A 19381-nucleotide genomic window follows, 5' to 3' on the forward strand; every position below is an offset into this window, starting at 1 on the left:
CGAAACGCACTGCTCCACTTCACGGCTTCCACTGATGAGGGTCGAGGGAGTTTTGACCGAAAGATTGAAGGGTTGATTGAAGCACGCTTGAAGCTCCCATCAATCGGAGGTTCAAGCATTTGATCAAGCCGCTTGATAGTGTAGGGGCACCTTTAGAGCCAGAATCAGAGACACCTGGTGAGGGTGGAGGCGGCTTGTCGGATTCCCCTGAATAGGTGAAAAGCTCATCTTTGACCTGAATATTATATCTTTAACTCTTATTATTTGTTTTGTTTTTTACTACTATCTCTTGTGGTAGATAATGTAGTTCATTATTATTTATTTTTACTTTTTTTATTTCCATTTACTTTAGTTTATTTTATTATTGAGTTATGTTCATTATAGGTAATCATAAATAAGAGATATATATGTTTGCAATCGTGTTTCAGCTATTATTATATAATTATGTTCTTTTATTACATTACTGAAATTTTTGAAGAAAGTCCTTTTGTAAATACTAATTATAATTACTTGTAAATACTAAGAAGAGAGATTTTAGTTATATAAGTTTATGTGCTAGACTCCCTCAGACGATTTTAAACCATGAGGAACGTCTTTGTTGCTCTGTAATATATACTGCCGTCTGTAAACTTTGTATATATATTAAACAATAAAGACATATAGTAGTAGTAGTAATCTAAATGACTTTCTATGAGGTACTTATTGGCTCTATAATCTGCATGCTAATGATTTTGTGACTTTGAGATGATTTTCATAATAAAGAACTATTTGAGTTTCAAGGTTTTCTTAAAAAATGGGGTTTTTGGGGTTTGATTTTATATTAACATAGCAGAAAACTACAAGTTGTTGCTGTCGTTTTGGAAGATTTGGCTCCCCACTTTCTGCGAGTATACTGCTTATTGGGCTCATTTTAATAATTCTGCATAGACTTTGCATTGAAGTAAGCAAAAGTAAAATTTGTATCTGGAGATATAAAGGACTTAATTAGTTCATCTACAGGGACAAATTCAAGTGAGGATATTGACAGCTGATAAATTAAAGACAAGTGAGAAGGAGCAGAGGACAAGCAAGGAGAATTATCTACCATTAGGAAAAGTACATGGAACTTACTGTTGAATCGACTAGTTTATGGTCCAAAGAGGGTTTTCATTGCAAAATAAAAAAAAAATTGTTAAATAACCAATTATAGGAATTTTTGAACTACTGAAAAAAAAATTTTAAATATATTTTTAGTTGGCTGTTTTTAAATGTTCGTCTCTTCTATAGAACTATTTTTTCAAAGATGTCATTTGTTATTATTGCTTGGAAAGAAACAATTTATAGGAGAAAATGTGTATATTATATAAAAAGAATTGTACGTTCCTAATTGTAGAAGTAGATAGGATGATAAACAATTGGCGGGAAGAGAAAAAAACCGTTGTCAGCCCGGCATCGTTGAGTGTGGTGATTTCAAAGGAGCGCTGTCAATTTATCGTCCGGCGCCACATGTTGGACCGGTGCCACCGGTGAAAACCACCCGGCACCGGCCGACTTCAACAATTAATTAAAAACCGGCTGCTCGTCCTAGAGCAAAGAGCATTTTTTAGTTCGAAAGGGCGGATTTTTCTGTAATTTTTGAAGTGGCCGTTTTTAATTCCTGGGTCCGGTAAAAGGGCGTAAATAATCGGCAAAAATCCGGCCCAACATGGCTAACCGGTGCGAACCGGGGTCTGAACCGTGCGCCTTCTTCCCTCCAACTTTCCATTCAATCCGCGTCCAGCAACTGTCGTAGTCTCTCTTGGTCTGTACTCCTCTGCGTATCGTTCTGCTCGTTAAGTCGTCCCAAAGGTAATACCACCATTTAATCTCACCAATTTTACTAACTATTTCCATTTAAGAAATAATCTAAATTATCTGTGAATTTTCTGTAGATTATTAATATAGTTTTTCCCTTGGAAATTAATTATACGCCGGTGTTAGTTTTATCTCTTGCTTGCTTTTTACCCACAGAGTCGTACATGGGTTTTGTAAAATCAATATTATCCTCCGACCTCTTGTCCTCTCTTTAAACATATTTTTTTATTATTTATTCAATTTTTTTTTCGTTTTTGTTTTATTTTTTTAAATATTTTTTTTAATGTACAGCCTAAACTTTTTTACTCATTAATTTTCTCATAATTCTCACCACGCTTATAAACCCATTCCGACTCGGGCCATTTTATTTTTGTTCTCTTTCCCTAAACTTTATATTGATTTGTTAACAATAAAAAAATTATTTTTGAAGAAACAGATCAACAACAATTTTTTCTTAATTTACCTAATTTTTCCAATATATATTTAGCGTTAAAAAAAATAAAGTAATTTTTTTTCTACAAAAATTTGCCCGTTTTTACTCGTTCTTTCTTGATTGTAAAGTCGGAATGCGTGGCCGGCCGGTGGGACGCCGTTGGCGGCAAACCCGGCGGTCGGGCGAAGATCCGTTATCGAATGTCGCGCGCGAACGCAGCTTACAAAGGCGACGAAGATGAAATTCCAACTTTCACAAATTTTTTCTGCAGTGTTCCATTGATTTTTGTAGAAATTATTTTTGTTCTTTTTTTTTAAATTTTATTTCCCCCCTAATAGCGCCCGATACACGATCGAAACTTTATCGGCGGATTGGTGAGTTTCGGTCGAAACTTAAAAAGTTTCAGTTAAGGTCTCCCAACGACCTCCGATCCCTTTTGAAAAAGCATACGTTTATAGAATACCAAGCCTTTTTTCTGTTTTCCTGCGTTTTTTACGGAAGTTTATTTATTTGAATTTTTTTAAAAATATTTATTTTATTTTTTTAAATCGTGGGTGAATCCCTTCTCCGTTTATTTTCGTGTTGCCGCACGCTAATCTTAAATTTCATAAATGTTATTGTGTATTATTTATTAATTACTTCTGTATAAGATTTTAAGGATATTATAAATTTATGTATATAATTTCAAAAAGGCGTTCTTTTGTATATGAACGTTTTTTCCTGCGCGTATATAACATAATATATAAGGTAAAGATTATTAATTTATTTTCTAACGGAATCGTTCAAATTTATAAATAATTGAAAATCTCAAATCAAATGTTTATTTATTTAAAATTTTACAATTCTGTTCGCTAGGGCTGCATGTTTTTTTTATAATAAGCATATCTTAAATATAAGTATAGTACTGTATTATTTTAATACAGTATATTACATATTCATCAATAAATCAATATAATGTAAAATAAAAAAATACAGATAAATAGTTTATATTTATGTATGTTAATACGAATTTTATTGCCATGCAATTTTGTAAAGATAAACGGTATGCATAAACAAACCTTTCAGATTATCTCAATTCAATACGGTACGGTACAATCGTAACTTTGTCGGCGATTCGTGAGTTTCAGTTAACTTTCAGTTAAGGTCACGCCCCCTCTCAGATCCATTTTGTAAGAAAAACCCCTTAGTTTTTAGAATCTCCAGCCTCTAATATTCCGTACTTTTTAAACCTAAAACAAAAAGATTAACGACCTTTTTATCACTTACAATGCTATTGGCAGAAAATTCCCGTTACGGGATATATCTTTCGAAGCATGTTTTTTTGGTAAAGTACATAATAATAATTATTTAAGCATATAAACATCATATTTATCATTAAAAATTCATAAACCTTGCAAAGTTGGTTGGAGGTAAATTTACTTCTCCGTAACGCATGAAATTCCAAGTTATGCAATCCGCACAACATGCGTCGCGAAAGGGACGTTTTCTTTAACATTTAATAATAGTTGATATCAATAAAAAAAATGGTTTCGGAGTTTTGCCGGCTTCAAGGGATTGACCACAGTCAGTGGCACAGGCATACCACGGAACCAAATTTATCATAAAGTTCGGAAGCCATGTATAAACAATTGTTATATGTTAACGAATTATTAATCCAGGGTGAATATTGAATTAGTCGCGGCAGTGCTGGGTTTTTTCAATAAGCCTTGATAAACGGCGTCCGTGCCGGGAACAAAGGAAAGGATCAAACTTCCCCCTCCAGACCACTACCCTGTAACGGTTTGCCTTCCAACTGTCAAGGGGGTTGGACCGGGCAGGCTATAAGGCACCCCAATACAAATCCCAGATTTTCAATTTTTTATTCTAAAATGTTTATTTAGCCTTTAAAAAATAGAGATTTATAATATTTTATTATTAAGTGTTTACAAAACTTATGTGTCGATTTAATTTATTTTTTGCAGCTGTATTTATATTTAATTAAATCTAATTTAGAGTAAAAAATTGTTTAATGTAAACATTTAATTTTAATGTGTAGAGATTAGTGACCGTTAATTACTATTTAATTTTAAGTTAACCACGTGAATTGGTAGGTTAAGAGAGTTTGTAATAATCAAAGATGATTGTATAATTTTTTAAATGTAATTAAGCAAAAAAAAAATCATTTGGCCAAATATGGAATTCTGCAAGGAATAAAAGGAAAGTTTAATTATATTTGCTATATTTGTGTCGTCTTTAGTGACAGTTAGCCAATGATTATTTGGAGATCATGAGGTGCTCAAAATGTTTGTTTTCCGTGTAGATGTGTCATTCTTGTCTGTCGTGTTGAGAGTGAACACTCGTAAAACAAACACTTTGAGCCCTGAAGATGATCTCAATAAAGATCAAAACGTTGGCACGATAAAGAAAATATTTTTCTAAAACCTACGACACCAGACTGCACCTCACGAACTCCAAATAATCATTTAATTATATTATAAATTTATTATTATGTTCCTTTCCTGGGATGTCATCCCTATAAATTATAATTAGGAGTTGATTAGTGTTTTTGTGCAACATTTGTTTTTATAATTCATATAAATTTCAATATTTTGTTTCTTGATATGTTTCAGAAATAAATACACAATGTCTGATGACGGTACAGTTGTTGAAAAGAAAAGGGGAGGCCGTAAGTCAGAGGCTGAAGTTGAAGTGAGTAATATATTATGTTTAGTATATAATTAAAATAATGACTTTTTTATTTTAGGAAGTAAAGGAGGTAAGAAAGAGGGGGAGGTCAGCTGCCGAAAAGAAGGAAGCACCTAAGAAGGTGACTGAGGACGGAGAGGCACCCGCCAAGAGGGGCAGGGGCAGACCCAAAGGCTCGTCAAAGAAAGCGGCGGCAAAACCCAAAGCGAAGACCACAGGTGGAACCGGAAAGAGAGGCAGACCCAAGAAAAAGGAGACCAAAAAGGACGAGTCCGAGAACGAGGAAGAGGAAGATGAAGACGAGACTGAAGAAAATGGAGAGGAGGAGGACGATGAATAAACGTGCTGGTGGCCTTCATTTTTGTTCGCCCACCTCTGCAGTATTCCTTCCATTTCAATATTATTACATTTTGCGTTTTCAAGAACAATTTGATACGGATGATTACTCCTCATGCCAGTATGGCAATTTTAATAATTTTTCCCTTTGTAACTTATATTTTCAATAATATTTTTGTTCCTTAAATTATTTTTTAAATACAATTTTCTCTTTTCCATACTGCCTTACATTTATTTACCATAATCTCTTAGAAAAATAAATAAATGTATTTGTTTTACCAGTTGTGCAATGTAAGATAGTCTGTCGATAGAAATAGAATAGAAGATAATAACAATAAATAAATCTAGCTCTGTTGGTAGGGAAGCTTTTAGGCATTTGACTTAAAGGAGGGGGTAAGCCAGAAACACACTTACCTGATGCTACCCGACGTCTTGCCACGTTTTGGTGGGGTGTGCACATCTATCCGACGCAAGCACACGTCGCATACAGTCCACAGCGTTTATCACAATAACACTATCACAATCGCAACGCATCTTTTGTTCTTAATGCACTATTTTGAGCAAAACCTTGTAATAAAATGTTAGTTAAATTTTATGAGCACAACCATCTAATAAATTGTTTGTTAAACGTAATTGTTTTAAATAAAGTTACTCTTAACCATCATAATTAAACAGTGTTTATAAAAACATGCATTTTTTATCTCGTTTAATTTGGTTTACATTAAAATAACTTGTAATTAATATAACGACAAAATTACGTGTACTTAGTTTGAAATAAACTACAAAAAATATGAGTGTCCTGTTCTGATGCTACCTGACATTACAAAATGGTGTAATTTTACGAGCAAAACTATGAAATAAATTGTTAATTAAATTTTATGAGCAACAACCGTGTAATAAATTGTTCCAATTTTAGTATATATACCGCCGAAGTGAGTTCAATAAATTGTTAGTTAAATTCATTATATCAAAAAATCGTATTCCGGTTTTTGATTAATTTTCTACCAAACCATTAAAATTAATTTTTTTAAATAAAAACTAATTAATTTTTAATCACAGTTAATTTGGTTTACATTAAAATAAGTATGTTGTAATTAATATAACGACAATAATACATATTTGAATAAAAATATGAGTGTCCGGTTCTTTTGTCTTAGACTGTACTCGAGGAAAACCGACGAAAATCTGGACAGTGGGGATCGCAGAGCGTCGGGTAGGTTAGCGTGGCATAGCATCGGGTAGATGTGCACAGGGGTAATGCAACCTTATGGAAAATCGGAGTTTTGATTTGCATCGGGTAGCGTTGCATGGTGTAGCATCAGGTGTGTTCCTGGCTGTATACTAGCGACCCAGCCAGCCACATAATGGGGTGGGGTGGGTGAACTCCATGATGTGGTCAGTACATAGGGAGTGACAACCCTTCAGTGTGAAAATCCAAATAAAAATACATTAAATATAATAAGAATAATCTAATAATAAAATATATAATACATAAAATATAAGATAATAATTAATATAATAGAATAATATATAGAAAAAAGTATCTTGGCACTTTGAGGTTGCTAAAAAATAACCTCTACAATCTAGTTGAGTTGAGGTCCTTTTTAATAGAAATATTTTTTGTTTAACAACAAAAGCAATAAGAACAAGTTGAATAAAAGGAAAAAGTTGTTTTTCTGTTAAAATAGACGTCAACCACAATATACAGAATAATCTAATAGCCCATCGAGTTCTTTTTAACAAAAAAAATTAAAACTTTTTGTTTGAGTGGTTCTTGTTCTGTTCCTTTTTGTTGAAAAGGGAAAGGTTTTGTGATTAAAAGTACCTCAACCATGAAATCCAGATATCCAACAATTCACCAAAAGTCCTTTTTAACAGAAAAACTGCTTTTTCATTTTGTCTGTGTTCTTGTTCTGCTTGTTCCTTTTGTAGTTGAACAAAAAATATTTTTCTATTAAAAAGGACCTCAACTCAACTGGATTTTATTCCTTAACAACCACAAAGTGTCAAGATACTTTCTTCTATATATTATTCTATTGTATTAATTATCTTATATTTTATGTATTATTGTATATTTTATTATTAGATTATTTGTATTTAATATATTTGAACTGAAAAGGTTTTTTTTTAAAAAGGATTTTTGATGAGTTGTTGAATGAATCTGGATATCAAGGTTGAGGTCTTTTTTAATAGAAATACTTTTTCTTGTTGTTGGAAGGAAAAGGAACAAGAACAACTTCAACAAAAGGAAAAAGAGTATTTTGTTTTGTTAAAAAAGACTTGATGAGTCTTGAAATATCAGCCAACCACTATACCTAGATGCATCCAACAAATTGAAAATCCCTTGTTAATAGAATTTTTTTCTTTCAACAACAAAAGGAACAAGAACAACTTGTACAAAAAATATATAGTTTTTTTTTGTTAATAAGGACTTATGATGAGTGAGTTAAAAAGTATCTCACCCACAATACTGACTCATCAAAAGTATTTTTTTAACAAAAAATCTAAAAAAATTTCTTTTGTTAAAGTTGTCCTTGCTCATTTTGTTGAACAAAAGAAAAAATTGTGATGTTTGTATCGGTGGTGATGGATGGTGGATTATCGGTCGATGGCTGTTAGAATAAAGAAAACGACTTTGAATCTTGGCCAACGTTTCGATTTAATTGAAAATCTTTTTCAAGGCTGTCGCTTGATATCTAAGTGTCCTCTTTTTTTATTATGGCTTATTTATTGTTATCAATTAGCAAATGTTCCACGTTATTTTTCTACTCCATTGGTTGCTACCACGAGGGGAACTGCCTTCCAATTGATAACAATAAATAAAGCATAATAAAAAAAAGAAAAAAAGAGGACACTTAAGATATCAAGCGACAGCCATGAAAAAGATTAAAAATTAAATCGAAATGTCAGCTAAGATTCGAAGTCGTTTTCTTCATGCCAGCAACCATCGACTGATAATCCCATCACCACCGATACAAACATCACAATTATAATTCAACGGACATCAAAAGTTACAAAAAAAAAAAAAAAAAATGTGTCTTAAAAAGGACCTCAACCCTGATGTCCCACAAAAATAAAGTCTATATTAGTACATGGGCACTTTAATTGTTTATAGTAACGGTGTTATTTGAATAATTTTGCAAAAATATATTAAGAAAGACTACTTGCTGATTAATGATATATAAACTAATATATAAACTAACTGATATATAAACTAACAATGGCTATTTAGGTAATATGTTTTTTGCAATTAAAATTCATTAGGTAAAGTAGACTAATAAAAAGTTGATTATATGAGTTTCAATGTTCAACGTGAGTTATCAACCCATGAAATTGATTTATGAATGGCGACAGGAGGGGGAAGATGTTAATCAAGTAAGGCATATCCTCAGCCTGATCATCTTTTTTTGTTAAAATTACTAAAAAAATCAAAAGTAAATAGCTATTGATACAATTCTCGGTTAATCGATAGCTCGGGCCGAAATGGAAAGTTGCAGGGGGCGAGTGAAAGGAGTTTGTCAATCCTGAATCCATACCCCGTGACACGCTCCCCGGGCAAATTAGACACAGGGTCCGGCTCTTTCTTCCGATAGACCTTCTACCGTCCACTACACGAAAATGGAAGCAGAAATGGCAAAATATCCGAAAAGGACCGACCAGGTCTTCCAATACGGGACATCGGGCTTCAGAGATAAGTCAGTACTAATGCAATACCTTCCAACTAATAATACATTTTAGGTCTTTTTTATGTTTATTATCTTCATTGGGCCTTTATTTAGTGATTAAACATTTTCTTAACAGGCAAAATAATATTTGTAAAATGTTAGGTGAATCTCGTTGTTTTAGTGTTAATCTCATTGCTTTCAGTCCAAACGCCCGTGCTTACGTGTCATAAGGCATAACTCAAAGCCCGTAACCTTCCAAGATCCTTGACAACAGACATTCGACAGCCTCCACCAATCCAACTCTCCCCGAACGTATTTAAAAAAAAACTAACTTTTTTGGTTTTAAGACAATTCCGTGTATTTTTTTAACAAAAAAAAAGTAAAATAAAATAAAAAATAAAAAGAAATCCGTCTTAAAAATTTCCCTTATTAAAAAAACACCTATAAAAAAGGATAAATCTAATTTTATTGTTAAAAAAAAAATTACAATTGCTTATCTTTTTTAATGGAAAGTTAAAAATATAAAAAATTGCCTAAGTAAAACATACACTACTTTTCCCTATTGTGAATAGTAAAATAAAATTTAAAAAAAAAATTGAATATGGGTAGTGTATATGTATATTTAGAAAAACAAATTGTCCGAGTGTTGTAAATTGTTAAAAAAATAATTACAAATTAATTAAGTAACCACTAAAAGAAAGTTAGAAATATGCAAAATCGCTTACTTAAAACAATTGCACTACAATCGTTTCTTCTTCTAAAGATTGCTTCTTTTTAAAGATGTTGAGATTACTTTGTTAGTAAGAACAGTTACAACCTTTTTTAATTAATTTAATTTTTATTTATTTATTTATTTTTTTAAATATATTTTGAAGCAGCCATGCTTGTCTTCAGCATACAAAATTTTTACATTATTTGAGATGTGCCTTTTATTGGCAGGCTACTTTTTTTTGCACTTGAAATATTGTGAAGATTGTGTTTTGTATGCTGAAGAGGAAGCATGGCTCCTTCGAAATATATAAATATAAATAAAAATTAAATAAAAAAAGTTTATAACTGTTCTTACCAAAAAAAGTAATCTCAACATCTTTAAAAAGAAGCAATCTTTAGAAGAAAAACAATAAAAATAAAATTAAAGTAATTGCTCAACAGTTTTCCACATTGTGAAAAGTATAAATAAAAAACAAACAACCATAACATTTGGACAGAAATACATGACAAAAATAAAACAAATAAATAATTAACAAGCCAATAATTTTAACAATGTATAATATAAAGTTCCTGTAATAATAATGTTCCTCAGCTTAAAAAAGTTAACTAGTTCCTTTTTATCACTCTAATTCTATTTCTTTTATAAATTAATAATAATCAAAAAATTGTTCTTCTGTACACTGTTCAAATTAATTCACAATGCTAAGTTGTGATGAGTAAATTTTTTTACCTCAAACAGAAATTTTACAATTTACAAACAAAAGGAAATAAAATACATATTTTATGATAATTTTGAGAAATTAGCATGAAAAATATATTATATAACTATTCTGTGTTTAGTTCCAATTGTTCTTTGATGATTGTCATGGATTTGAAATATTTTAAATATTTTTCCAATTAAAAAAAAAATATATATTTTTTTTTTATTGTAAATGTATTTCAAGGCTCTGCAAGCCTCCTTCTCAGCACAATATACTAAAATTGATAAAATTCTTCTTCTTATGAGGCTGCCTCTGTTGGCTATCATCATTGCAATTTTAACTTTTGAAATAGCCCTGCTGAAGTGATTCAAATCATTCATGTTGATTCCCCAACCATGAGGTCCTTCTTTTTCCACAAACCATCAATTATTCACTGTGGGATTAGTTGTAAAATTTCATATCTTTCTCTTCGCATTATGTGGCCAAAATAACTTAATTTCCTCTTTTTGATGTTCAAACCAATTCTTTCTCCTTTTGAAGTGCACTTCTGAATTTTATATATGGTCCACCCTTAAATTTTAAGCATTCTGCGATAGAGCCATATCTTAAGTGCTTCATGTTTTTATAAGTGAGCCTGTTTCAAGGTAAACGATTCAACACTATGGAGAAAATAATAACATTGAATCATGCGCATTCTTAAGGCTAGATTTAAATTTCAGTCTATGAAGAAGGCTTTCAGTTTTATAAACTACTATCTTGCCATGCCAATGCTTCTTTAATTTCTGCAGTCTGGTCATTGTTATCAGTGAATAATGTCCCCAGGTGTTGATATTTCCTCAACTATGTAATTATTTATGATGAAGTTCGCAGTCCTGTCATTAAATGTCTTGCTATTATAAATTTGGTCCCCATAGCATTAAGACAAGTTCCATTCACAGCTTTCATAATTACTTGTATTTCTTCCAGTGCAGTCATTGGCATATCTTATGCTATTAATTTCTTGGCTGTTGTTTTTTTACACACCCTGAGATTTCAGATATGGTATCCAATAAGATTCATTCCGTACATAAAATAAGATTGGTGACAAAATATATACCTGGCAAGTTCTTATCTCGATTTTTTAAAGCCTGGCCATTGGTATTGATAGTCCTTCTCTGGTTGTAATATAAATTAATTTTAATCTGAATCTATTCCCTTCCGTTTTAGAATCTCTTGAGAATGCTTCCTTATGATCATGATAAAATTATGAAAATTAAAAAAATGATTTTACTTTTTCAAATTTTTAAATATATATATTTTTTAACAAGATGTGACAAACAATTTGTATTCTTACTTTGATGAGATTCAATAGACAACTTGTTTGTTTATAATTGTTGGATTGGATGGCCTTAATTTTAAAATTTTATTGTATTGTACTGAGAAGGAGCTTGGAGTGCCTTGAAATACATTTATAATAAAAAATATATTTCAAAAAATGTTGAAAAAGCTTAAAAAATCATTCAAATCCTTAGATAACTAAATTTTGAATACATTAAAAACAGCAAAACAAATATATGTAATCACTGTGGTAGAGCAACAAATTTATGGTAGAACAGTTTAAAAATGAAATTTCCTATCATAAAGCTTCTATACTTCCAAGCACTGGGGCGATAGTTGAACAGTTAATCACCACTAAGTTACCATTTAGGTGCTGTGTGAGTTCCTAACTTGTTAATGTCCTCCTGTTGACTTTTTGTAAATGGTGGTTCTACTCACAGAATTAAATTCTCTATTAAATTATTAAATTATCTCTTTATAAAGTCCATGATCATTGAATTTTAAAATTTAACAATTAATGTGTGGTGATTAGTGATCGTTAATCGATAATTATTCAGAAATCGTGAGATGCGGTCTGGCGTGATGTAGGTTTCAGAAAACATTTTCTTTATTGTGCCAACGTTTCAATCTTTATTGAGATCATCTTCAGGGCTCAAAGTGTTTCTTTTATATGTAGATGTGTCATAGCCTTAGATTATTGAGATTATTGAGTGTCATTTTTAGTTTATTTAAATTGAGTGGGAACTCTCAACATGGCACGCAAGAATGGCACAATTACACAGAAGACAAACACTTTGAGCCCTGAAGATGATCTCAACAAAGATCGAAACGTTGGCACGATAAAGAAAATGTTTTTCTGAAACCTACATCACACCAGACCGCATCTCACGATTTCTGAATAATTATTTAACAATTAAGTTACCCTTAAAATCCTTCTTAATATCCTCTATTAATCCATCAAAATATATATAGTATATATATTTTTTTTAAAAATAATTACAACTCCAGATATATCAGAAATTGTTTGAAATTCCTTATGCCAGAATAAATTTTTATTTATTATTTCTTCCACTAAAATCTTTGGAAATCTATTGTTAGGAAGAAGTAGGACTTTTTGAATATTAATATGTAATCGATGTGAGTACAAAAGTTGTTGGAATTCATTTTAATTATATCTTAAGTTTAAAAATCATATTAAATTCAACACATCTATACGTTGCGCCTCAAAAATTCCAATATTGTTGATAATTTCAAAGTCATGTTTGTAAATAATAAATTACTTATAGCGGACCTTACTATTATTTTTCTTGTGTATCCGATCAACATAAATCTTAGCAATGTACAGTATAGCAATTCCAACTTATCCATTAATTGTGAAAACTTGTCATCAATACACTTTCTGGTTGAAGATATTATTGGTCAGTTAGACAAAGTGAAATGTAAAAAAGTCCTTATTAAAAAATTGTAGCTATCTGTTAGCTCCAAAATTGTCCAATAACTCACTTGTTCTAGGGAATTTTCCTTCTTAAATTCAGTAAAACCCATTTTCAAATCTGTCGGTAAATCAGATTTTTAAAACTATAGCCCCATATGCATACAAACAGCAATAGCTTAAATACTTGAATCTCTCATTTCAAACAAACGTCAACCATTGCTTAAAAGTTTAATAATCCCACAGCAACATAGTTTCCATTTGGCTAGATCTCCAGACTGCAATGAATTTAATCTTATTATACATATTATAGTGTCATCAAGATGTTCTATATATTTTAGATGTAGATGTATATAGATCAGGGTGTATAATATACTGCACCCTTTAAGAGCTGTTGTATCACCTGTTTTTGTGAATGTAGCACACCAGGGGGTCCTAGTTCATCAAGGAATTTGATTAGTATATATATGGTGAGCTACAGGTACAGAAACAGGTTATACAACAGCTCTTAAAAGGTGCAGTATACATTGTGATTTTTCCAAAGTTTCCAATCTGGTTGAACATGATACACTGATTAACTTCCTTTTTTGGAATTCATGCCTCTCACTCTCTAAATAGTTTTTCCTATTTAATGGTCAGAAGTCAACTGGTCAAATTAATATTTCTATTTTCTATTTCTCCCTAGTTTCCAAAATGTATTCCGCCTCCTTGGGAGTTCCTCAAGGTTCACTTCTTGGTCCTTTCTTGTTTAACTTTTTTTTATAAATGATAATTCATCTTGCTTTCCATATATTATTTTTTTTAAACTTTTTTGGCAATGATCTGAAAATCTATAAGTTCAAGACTTCAACACATTCTTTTCACATTTTTGTCTTATTTTGAAGATTGGTGTCATAACTATAAATTATTCCTCAAATGAAAAAAATAAATAAATGTAAACAAGTTACTTTTTATTATTCTAATTCTGGATTATATTAAAAAAAAGTCTTTAAAATGTTAACATGTTTTCAATGAAATGCATTCTTTTATATTTTTGTTCCATAACTGTTGAATTTATTTCCTTCTTTTCAATGTTTACTGGCCTGTGGTAAACATTCCCTCTACTTTCACTTTCTAAATTTATATCAATATTAAAATTGAGAAATGTACATACATTTTTTTAAAAAGAAGATGGAGTGCTCAATATTCCTCCATCGACCTGCATACAATAACAAACTAATTAATTAATTAAATAATAAATTAATATAATTGGGGTCAATGGGGTACTTTTACAAATATTCCGCCATCGGCCCAAATCATGTCAAGGGGTGATGGGGATGCCCCTCCTCATTTATTCGAATAAATATACTCACTCGTACAATACACAGAAACACAAAATACATGTTTTGAAGGCTATATACAATAAAAAAATCCCAACTCTCCTAAAAAGCTGAACAGGGGACCCTGAAACTAACTACCGTATCTGAGAACCATTCTTAAATCCAGTGGAATGCCTACACGCTCTCTGTATGGAGCCAAGGCCTAACACGCCTCTATTATCTGGGACACATCCATATTATTTTTCCAAATGTTCAACTGCAACAGTGTTTATGAATTCCAGTTATTATAGTAATGGAAAATACAGAAATTATATATACAATATATGTGCATGGTTTATTGACTTATTGAATCTTTATAACAATTTATTACTGCCACTGTTTATGTACCAATATCACCATAAAGAAACTCTTGAACTCTTTCCATTTGCTATTTATACATACATTATTTAATTATTTTTAACTAGGGCAGAAAAGTTAGATTACCTTGTTTTTCGCATGGGTCTTCTTGCTTCTCTTCGTTCAAGAGTAAAAGGCTCAGCAGCGATCGGGTTGATGATTACTGCGTCACACAACCCTGAACCAGATAATGGAGTCAAGCTGATTGATCCTCTTGGTGAAATGCTCGAACAGAGCTGGGAGCCTCTTGCAACGCAACTGGTTAACGTGAGCGATGAGAAGCTCGAGGAAGAACTTAGGCAAATAGCCAAGTCTACTGGAGCCGACATGTCAAAGCCATCTCTTGTCTTTGTTGGCCAAGATACTAGGTAATATGGTAAAATGCATTAGTTATTTATAATCAACAAGCACTCAATAAATGCTATTAAATTTTTTTAAAGGCCAAGTAGCTCAAGATTAGCTGATGCAGCAATAGCAGGGGCCAAAGCCTATAACGGTCAAGTCGTTGATCAAGGCATCGTTTCTACACCTTTGCTACATTATTTAGTAAACACTTACAATACTTCATCAAGCAAAGTACTTCCCAGCAAAGAAAGCTACTATGTTAAATTATCATCAGCATTTAATGGGTTGTTGAAGGAGGTATGTATATTTTACTTGTACTGTTTATAAATACTTTAAATTATGTTATTTTAAGGGAGGCTTAAAAAAGAACTATGACAAAGAATTGCAATTCGATGGATCAAACGGAATAGGGGCTTTGGTAATGAAGAAATTAACGCCACTTTTACAAGATAACTTAAAAGTCAATGTACACAATGACGATGTCAAATCTGCCGGAAAACTCAATTATAAAGTGAGCTTTGAAGTTAAAATCTGATCAAATGATCTGGTTATAATTTTGTAATGTTTACAGTGTGGGTCAGATTATGTTATGTCCAACCAGCTACCACCAGAAGGTTTTTCTATTCAGCCAGATAAAAAGATCGCCTCTGTAGACGGCGATGCAGACCGTATCGTTTATTCTTTTATTGATTCAAAAGGCTCGTTTTATCTTTTGGACGGCGACAGAATCGCAGTGTTGGGTAAGACTGGCAAAGTGATAATTTTCAGTCCATAAACGTTTTGCTAACAACTATATCTAAAATAATTAATTTACTGTAATTTAATAAGTTACGTTTAAAGAAATGCTACTAGGTTTTGGAAAACGATAATTTCTTTGATTCTTTTTTAGAGGAAAAAATATGAACATATTCACTTTTAAGTAATTGTAATGTTATTGTTTAAGGGAACCAATCATTTGTCTTAAATTTCTTGAAAATTTTAAATTTTTGAAAATTGAAAAAGAACATGTTTATAGCATTCATTGTCTGTCATTGATTCATTGTCACAAATCATAGATTGTTGTTTACATACACAATTTTTTTTCATTTAATTTTTTTCATTTAATTGTTTTGCTAACAACTATATTTAAAATAATTAATTTACTGTAATTTAATAAGTTACATTTAAAGAAATGCTACGAGGTTTTGGAAAATGATAACTTTCTTTGATTCTTTTTTAGATGAAAAAATATGAAAATATTCACTTTTAAGTAATTGTAATGTTACTGTTTAAGGGAACCAATCATTTGTCTTAAATTTCTTGAAAATTTTAAATTTTTGAAAATTGAAAAAGAACATGTTTATAGCATTCATTCACAATTTTTTTTCATTTAATTTCTACACATTTAATAAAAATTCAATTTGGTTCAGTTGCTGAGTATTTATTGGAGTTGCTGAAAAATTCTGGGCTAGATCTTGAATTAGGTCTTGTCCAGACAGCTTATTCGAATGGAAACTGCACTAAATACATCAATGAAAAATTAGTAAGTTTAAAAAATATTACAGTGAAATTTCCTTATAATGGATACTTACTATTGAGGAATGAAATATTGTTCACTTTTGGGTAAGAGTGTAAAAAAATTAGTATTACAAGATGGGCCACAATTGGGATTACAAGATATCGACACCTTTGAAACCCTGAGGATTTTTAGCCTTTTCTAAGATAAGAGGGTTTTTCAAATTCACCAAGCATATTTTTGCATAAGACCAAAGTTAACATTTTCTATCTGACAACGATGATTTTTAAGTGTTTAGCTTTATCCAGAAGTGTTCTAAAAAATAAGGTTTTTATCGCAATTAAAAATGTTTTTGTGTTCGAAATAGGCACAATCTTGTTAAGTTTTTCCATCCAGTTTTGTACAACCTCGGACCTTCCCTCCACTAATGGTCTGAAAAGAAATATGCCTAGTTCTAAGTTTGTTGAGCCAACCTGAAGATGCTTTAAAAATCCGTTTGCTCTCAATGTTTTGCAACTTTTAAGGCCTTTTCTCGGATAAGCAGACCTGACAGTGGTTTTTACAAACCCGAGCATGGCAAAACCAGTTAAATAGGTCCTGGTCTATGGCCATACCAGACTTTTAGGGAAAATCCTGTGGGATTGGTCATATCTGTGTTTGTAAAATTTATATAAAAGTTCCTTTTTATTTTTTAGAGTTTCACATGTCTGGGTCTTTCCATTGAAAAACTTAGCAGCCAAGTCTTGCACACTTTGTTTTTCACTTTCTTTTGCTTAATTTTTTCAAACGCACTGAAGAAGTAATTAAAGGGACTTAATATAGGAATGTTGGGAATATATTGGAACAAAACACAAAAGGGAAATGGCGTTAATCAGAAAACGTTCATTTTCTAGAGGCTGCTGTCCACTTTTGGGAGAATATGGTCGAAAAAAGCTATCTACATTTATTATTGGCAGTGTCCACTTTATAGAAAATTTTAATAAGAAGACGCTGGGAATTTGTTCATGGGGGGGGGTTGCTTTTTTGAAGTATCTTTTAAGGGAAATTTCACTATTATTTTTCACTTTTATTTTTATTTTTTTAATTTTGTTTAAATCAACCAGAAAATCCCAGTGAGCTGTGTGAGCACTGGAGTCAAACATCTGCACCACAAGGCGACCGAGTATGACATTGGAGTTTATTTTGAGGCCAATGGACACGGAACTGTAATTTTCAGCAACAATGCACAAAATTTGATCACTCAAGCAATAAATGATGAGAAGTAAGTACTTCTACTAGTGTTCTTTGATACAAATTTTTACAAATATTCTATTTAAGATTGGATGAAACGAAACGCAATTGGGTCCTAAAATTGAAACACACCACAGATGTTATTAACTCTATTGTTGGGGATGCTGTTTCTGACATGCTTCTTGTCGAGACTATTTTATACACAAAGGATTGGAGTATTAAAGACTGGGCATCTGCTTATACTAATTTACCCAGTAAACTTGTTAAAGTTTTTGTTAAGGTATTTTACATTATTGATCAGTTAGGTTTGTAATTTTTTAAAAATAATTTGTTTTGATAATTTAGGACAGAAATGTCATTAAGACGACAGATGCTGAAAGAAAGTGTACTCATCCAGTTGGCCTTCAAGAAGAGATCGATTCGATTGTGTCTGAGTATCAATTTGGAAGATCTTTCGTCAGGTGAGTAACACATTTTTGAATTTGTAGTCGGTTTTTATTACACGACATTGTGCAGGCCCTCAGGGACGGAGGATGTCGTCAGGGTGTATGCAGAAGCCGCAACTCAGGAAATGGTCGATCAACTAGCCTCTCGGGTCGCCCAAGCTGTGAGCAGCCTTGCATGTGGCGTCGAGCCCATGAATTCAAAAATTTAATACAATCATATTATGCGCTTAAAAATGAGTAAAGGTTGTGGAATTTACGGCTTATATTTTGCTTACTATTTGCTCAACATAAATTTAATGAAATTGTTATGTTAATGAAACTTTTATATATTTTAATAAAATCTGTACATCTTTAGTTTTATTTTATTACTTTTTGTACTTAGTCCAAATTTCATTCTCTTACCTTAGATTTTTTTCTTGTTGCTATGTGTTGGACACATCAGCCATGTCAGCAATGCTTATCTCACCCAGTGAACTCATGACACAACTGCTGTCCCACAATAGCTTCCAGCATCATCAGCAATACTACCAAACCTATAGTTACTTCATCCTAACTTGAAACTTTTCTTTTTACGAGGCTATTTCACCTGTGAGATTGTACGAATCCTCACGCTGGGTGTTTTGAAAAAAAAAAAAAAAACATTCGTGAGTATATTGGTGTCAATTGGGCTGTTGAATTCGAGCCCGGGACCTTTCCATTGGTGATTGCCTCATCAACACGTAAACTTTTGTGGCCACTGACACCCCCTCAAAACTTGAAACTTTAAAGAAAAGTTAAATTAAGGAACAATAAGTAAAAAATACTATTGAAAAGATTTTAATAAAATGAGACATTTAAAATAAGAATTACAATTTGATTCTGTTTCACCTCTTCAAATCGATGATTCTGCCTAAAAGTGGTATGTTATTTACCTGGCAAAGAAGGAAGTTTATATTTATGTTGTTCGTAGGTTGTATATCGTATCTGATTATCATGAAACAAAACGAATAACTATTCTTATCTTACACCAATCTTTGGTCACGCAAAGAATTTAATAT

The 19381-nt window shown here is 31.7% G+C and overlaps 2 protein-coding genes and 1 long non-coding RNA gene across 3 annotated transcripts; 2 read left to right on the forward strand and 1 right to left on the reverse strand.

Annotated features, from left to right (window-relative positions):
• The first annotated feature begins 1719 nt into the window (after positions 1–1719).
• Positions 1720–5441, forward strand: LOC106662614 (high mobility group protein B1-like). The gene is made up of 3 exons (XM_014386817.2): positions 1720–1827; positions 4876–4954; positions 5010–5441. Exons 2-3 carry the CDS (start codon positions 4889–4891, stop codon positions 5289–5291), a joined length of 348 nt encoding a protein of 115 aa, XP_014242303.1. The 5' UTR covers positions 1720–1827; positions 4876–4888; the 3' UTR covers positions 5292–5441.
• On the reverse strand, positions 3087–18900 carry LOC106662615. The gene is made up of 3 exons (XR_001339927.2): positions 18747–18900; positions 14916–15192; positions 3087–3495 (listed from the first exon to the last, which is right to left on the reverse strand). It is a non-coding gene; the product is annotated as an uncharacterized LOC106662615 (long non-coding RNA).
• LOC106662613 (phosphoacetylglucosamine mutase) lies at positions 8652–18699 on the forward strand. The gene is made up of 10 exons (XM_014386816.2): positions 8652–8982; positions 14897–15196; positions 15269–15470; positions 15526–15684; positions 15745–15913; positions 16583–16695; positions 17772–17929; positions 17986–18178; positions 18244–18359; positions 18415–18699. The coding sequence occupies exons 1-10, from the start codon at positions 8906–8908 to the stop codon at positions 18551–18553; spliced, it is 1626 nt and encodes a 541-aa protein (XP_014242302.1). The 5' UTR covers positions 8652–8905; the 3' UTR covers positions 18554–18699.
• Positions 18901–19381: the final 481 nt, after the last annotated feature.

This window comes from Cimex lectularius, unplaced genomic scaffold (assembly GCF_000648675.2).
Source record: "Cimex lectularius strain Harlan isolate CLEC.00 unplaced genomic scaffold, Clec_2.1 scaffold43, whole genome shotgun sequence".
Classification (NCBI taxonomy): domain Eukaryota; kingdom Metazoa; phylum Arthropoda; class Insecta; order Hemiptera; family Cimicidae; genus Cimex; species Cimex lectularius.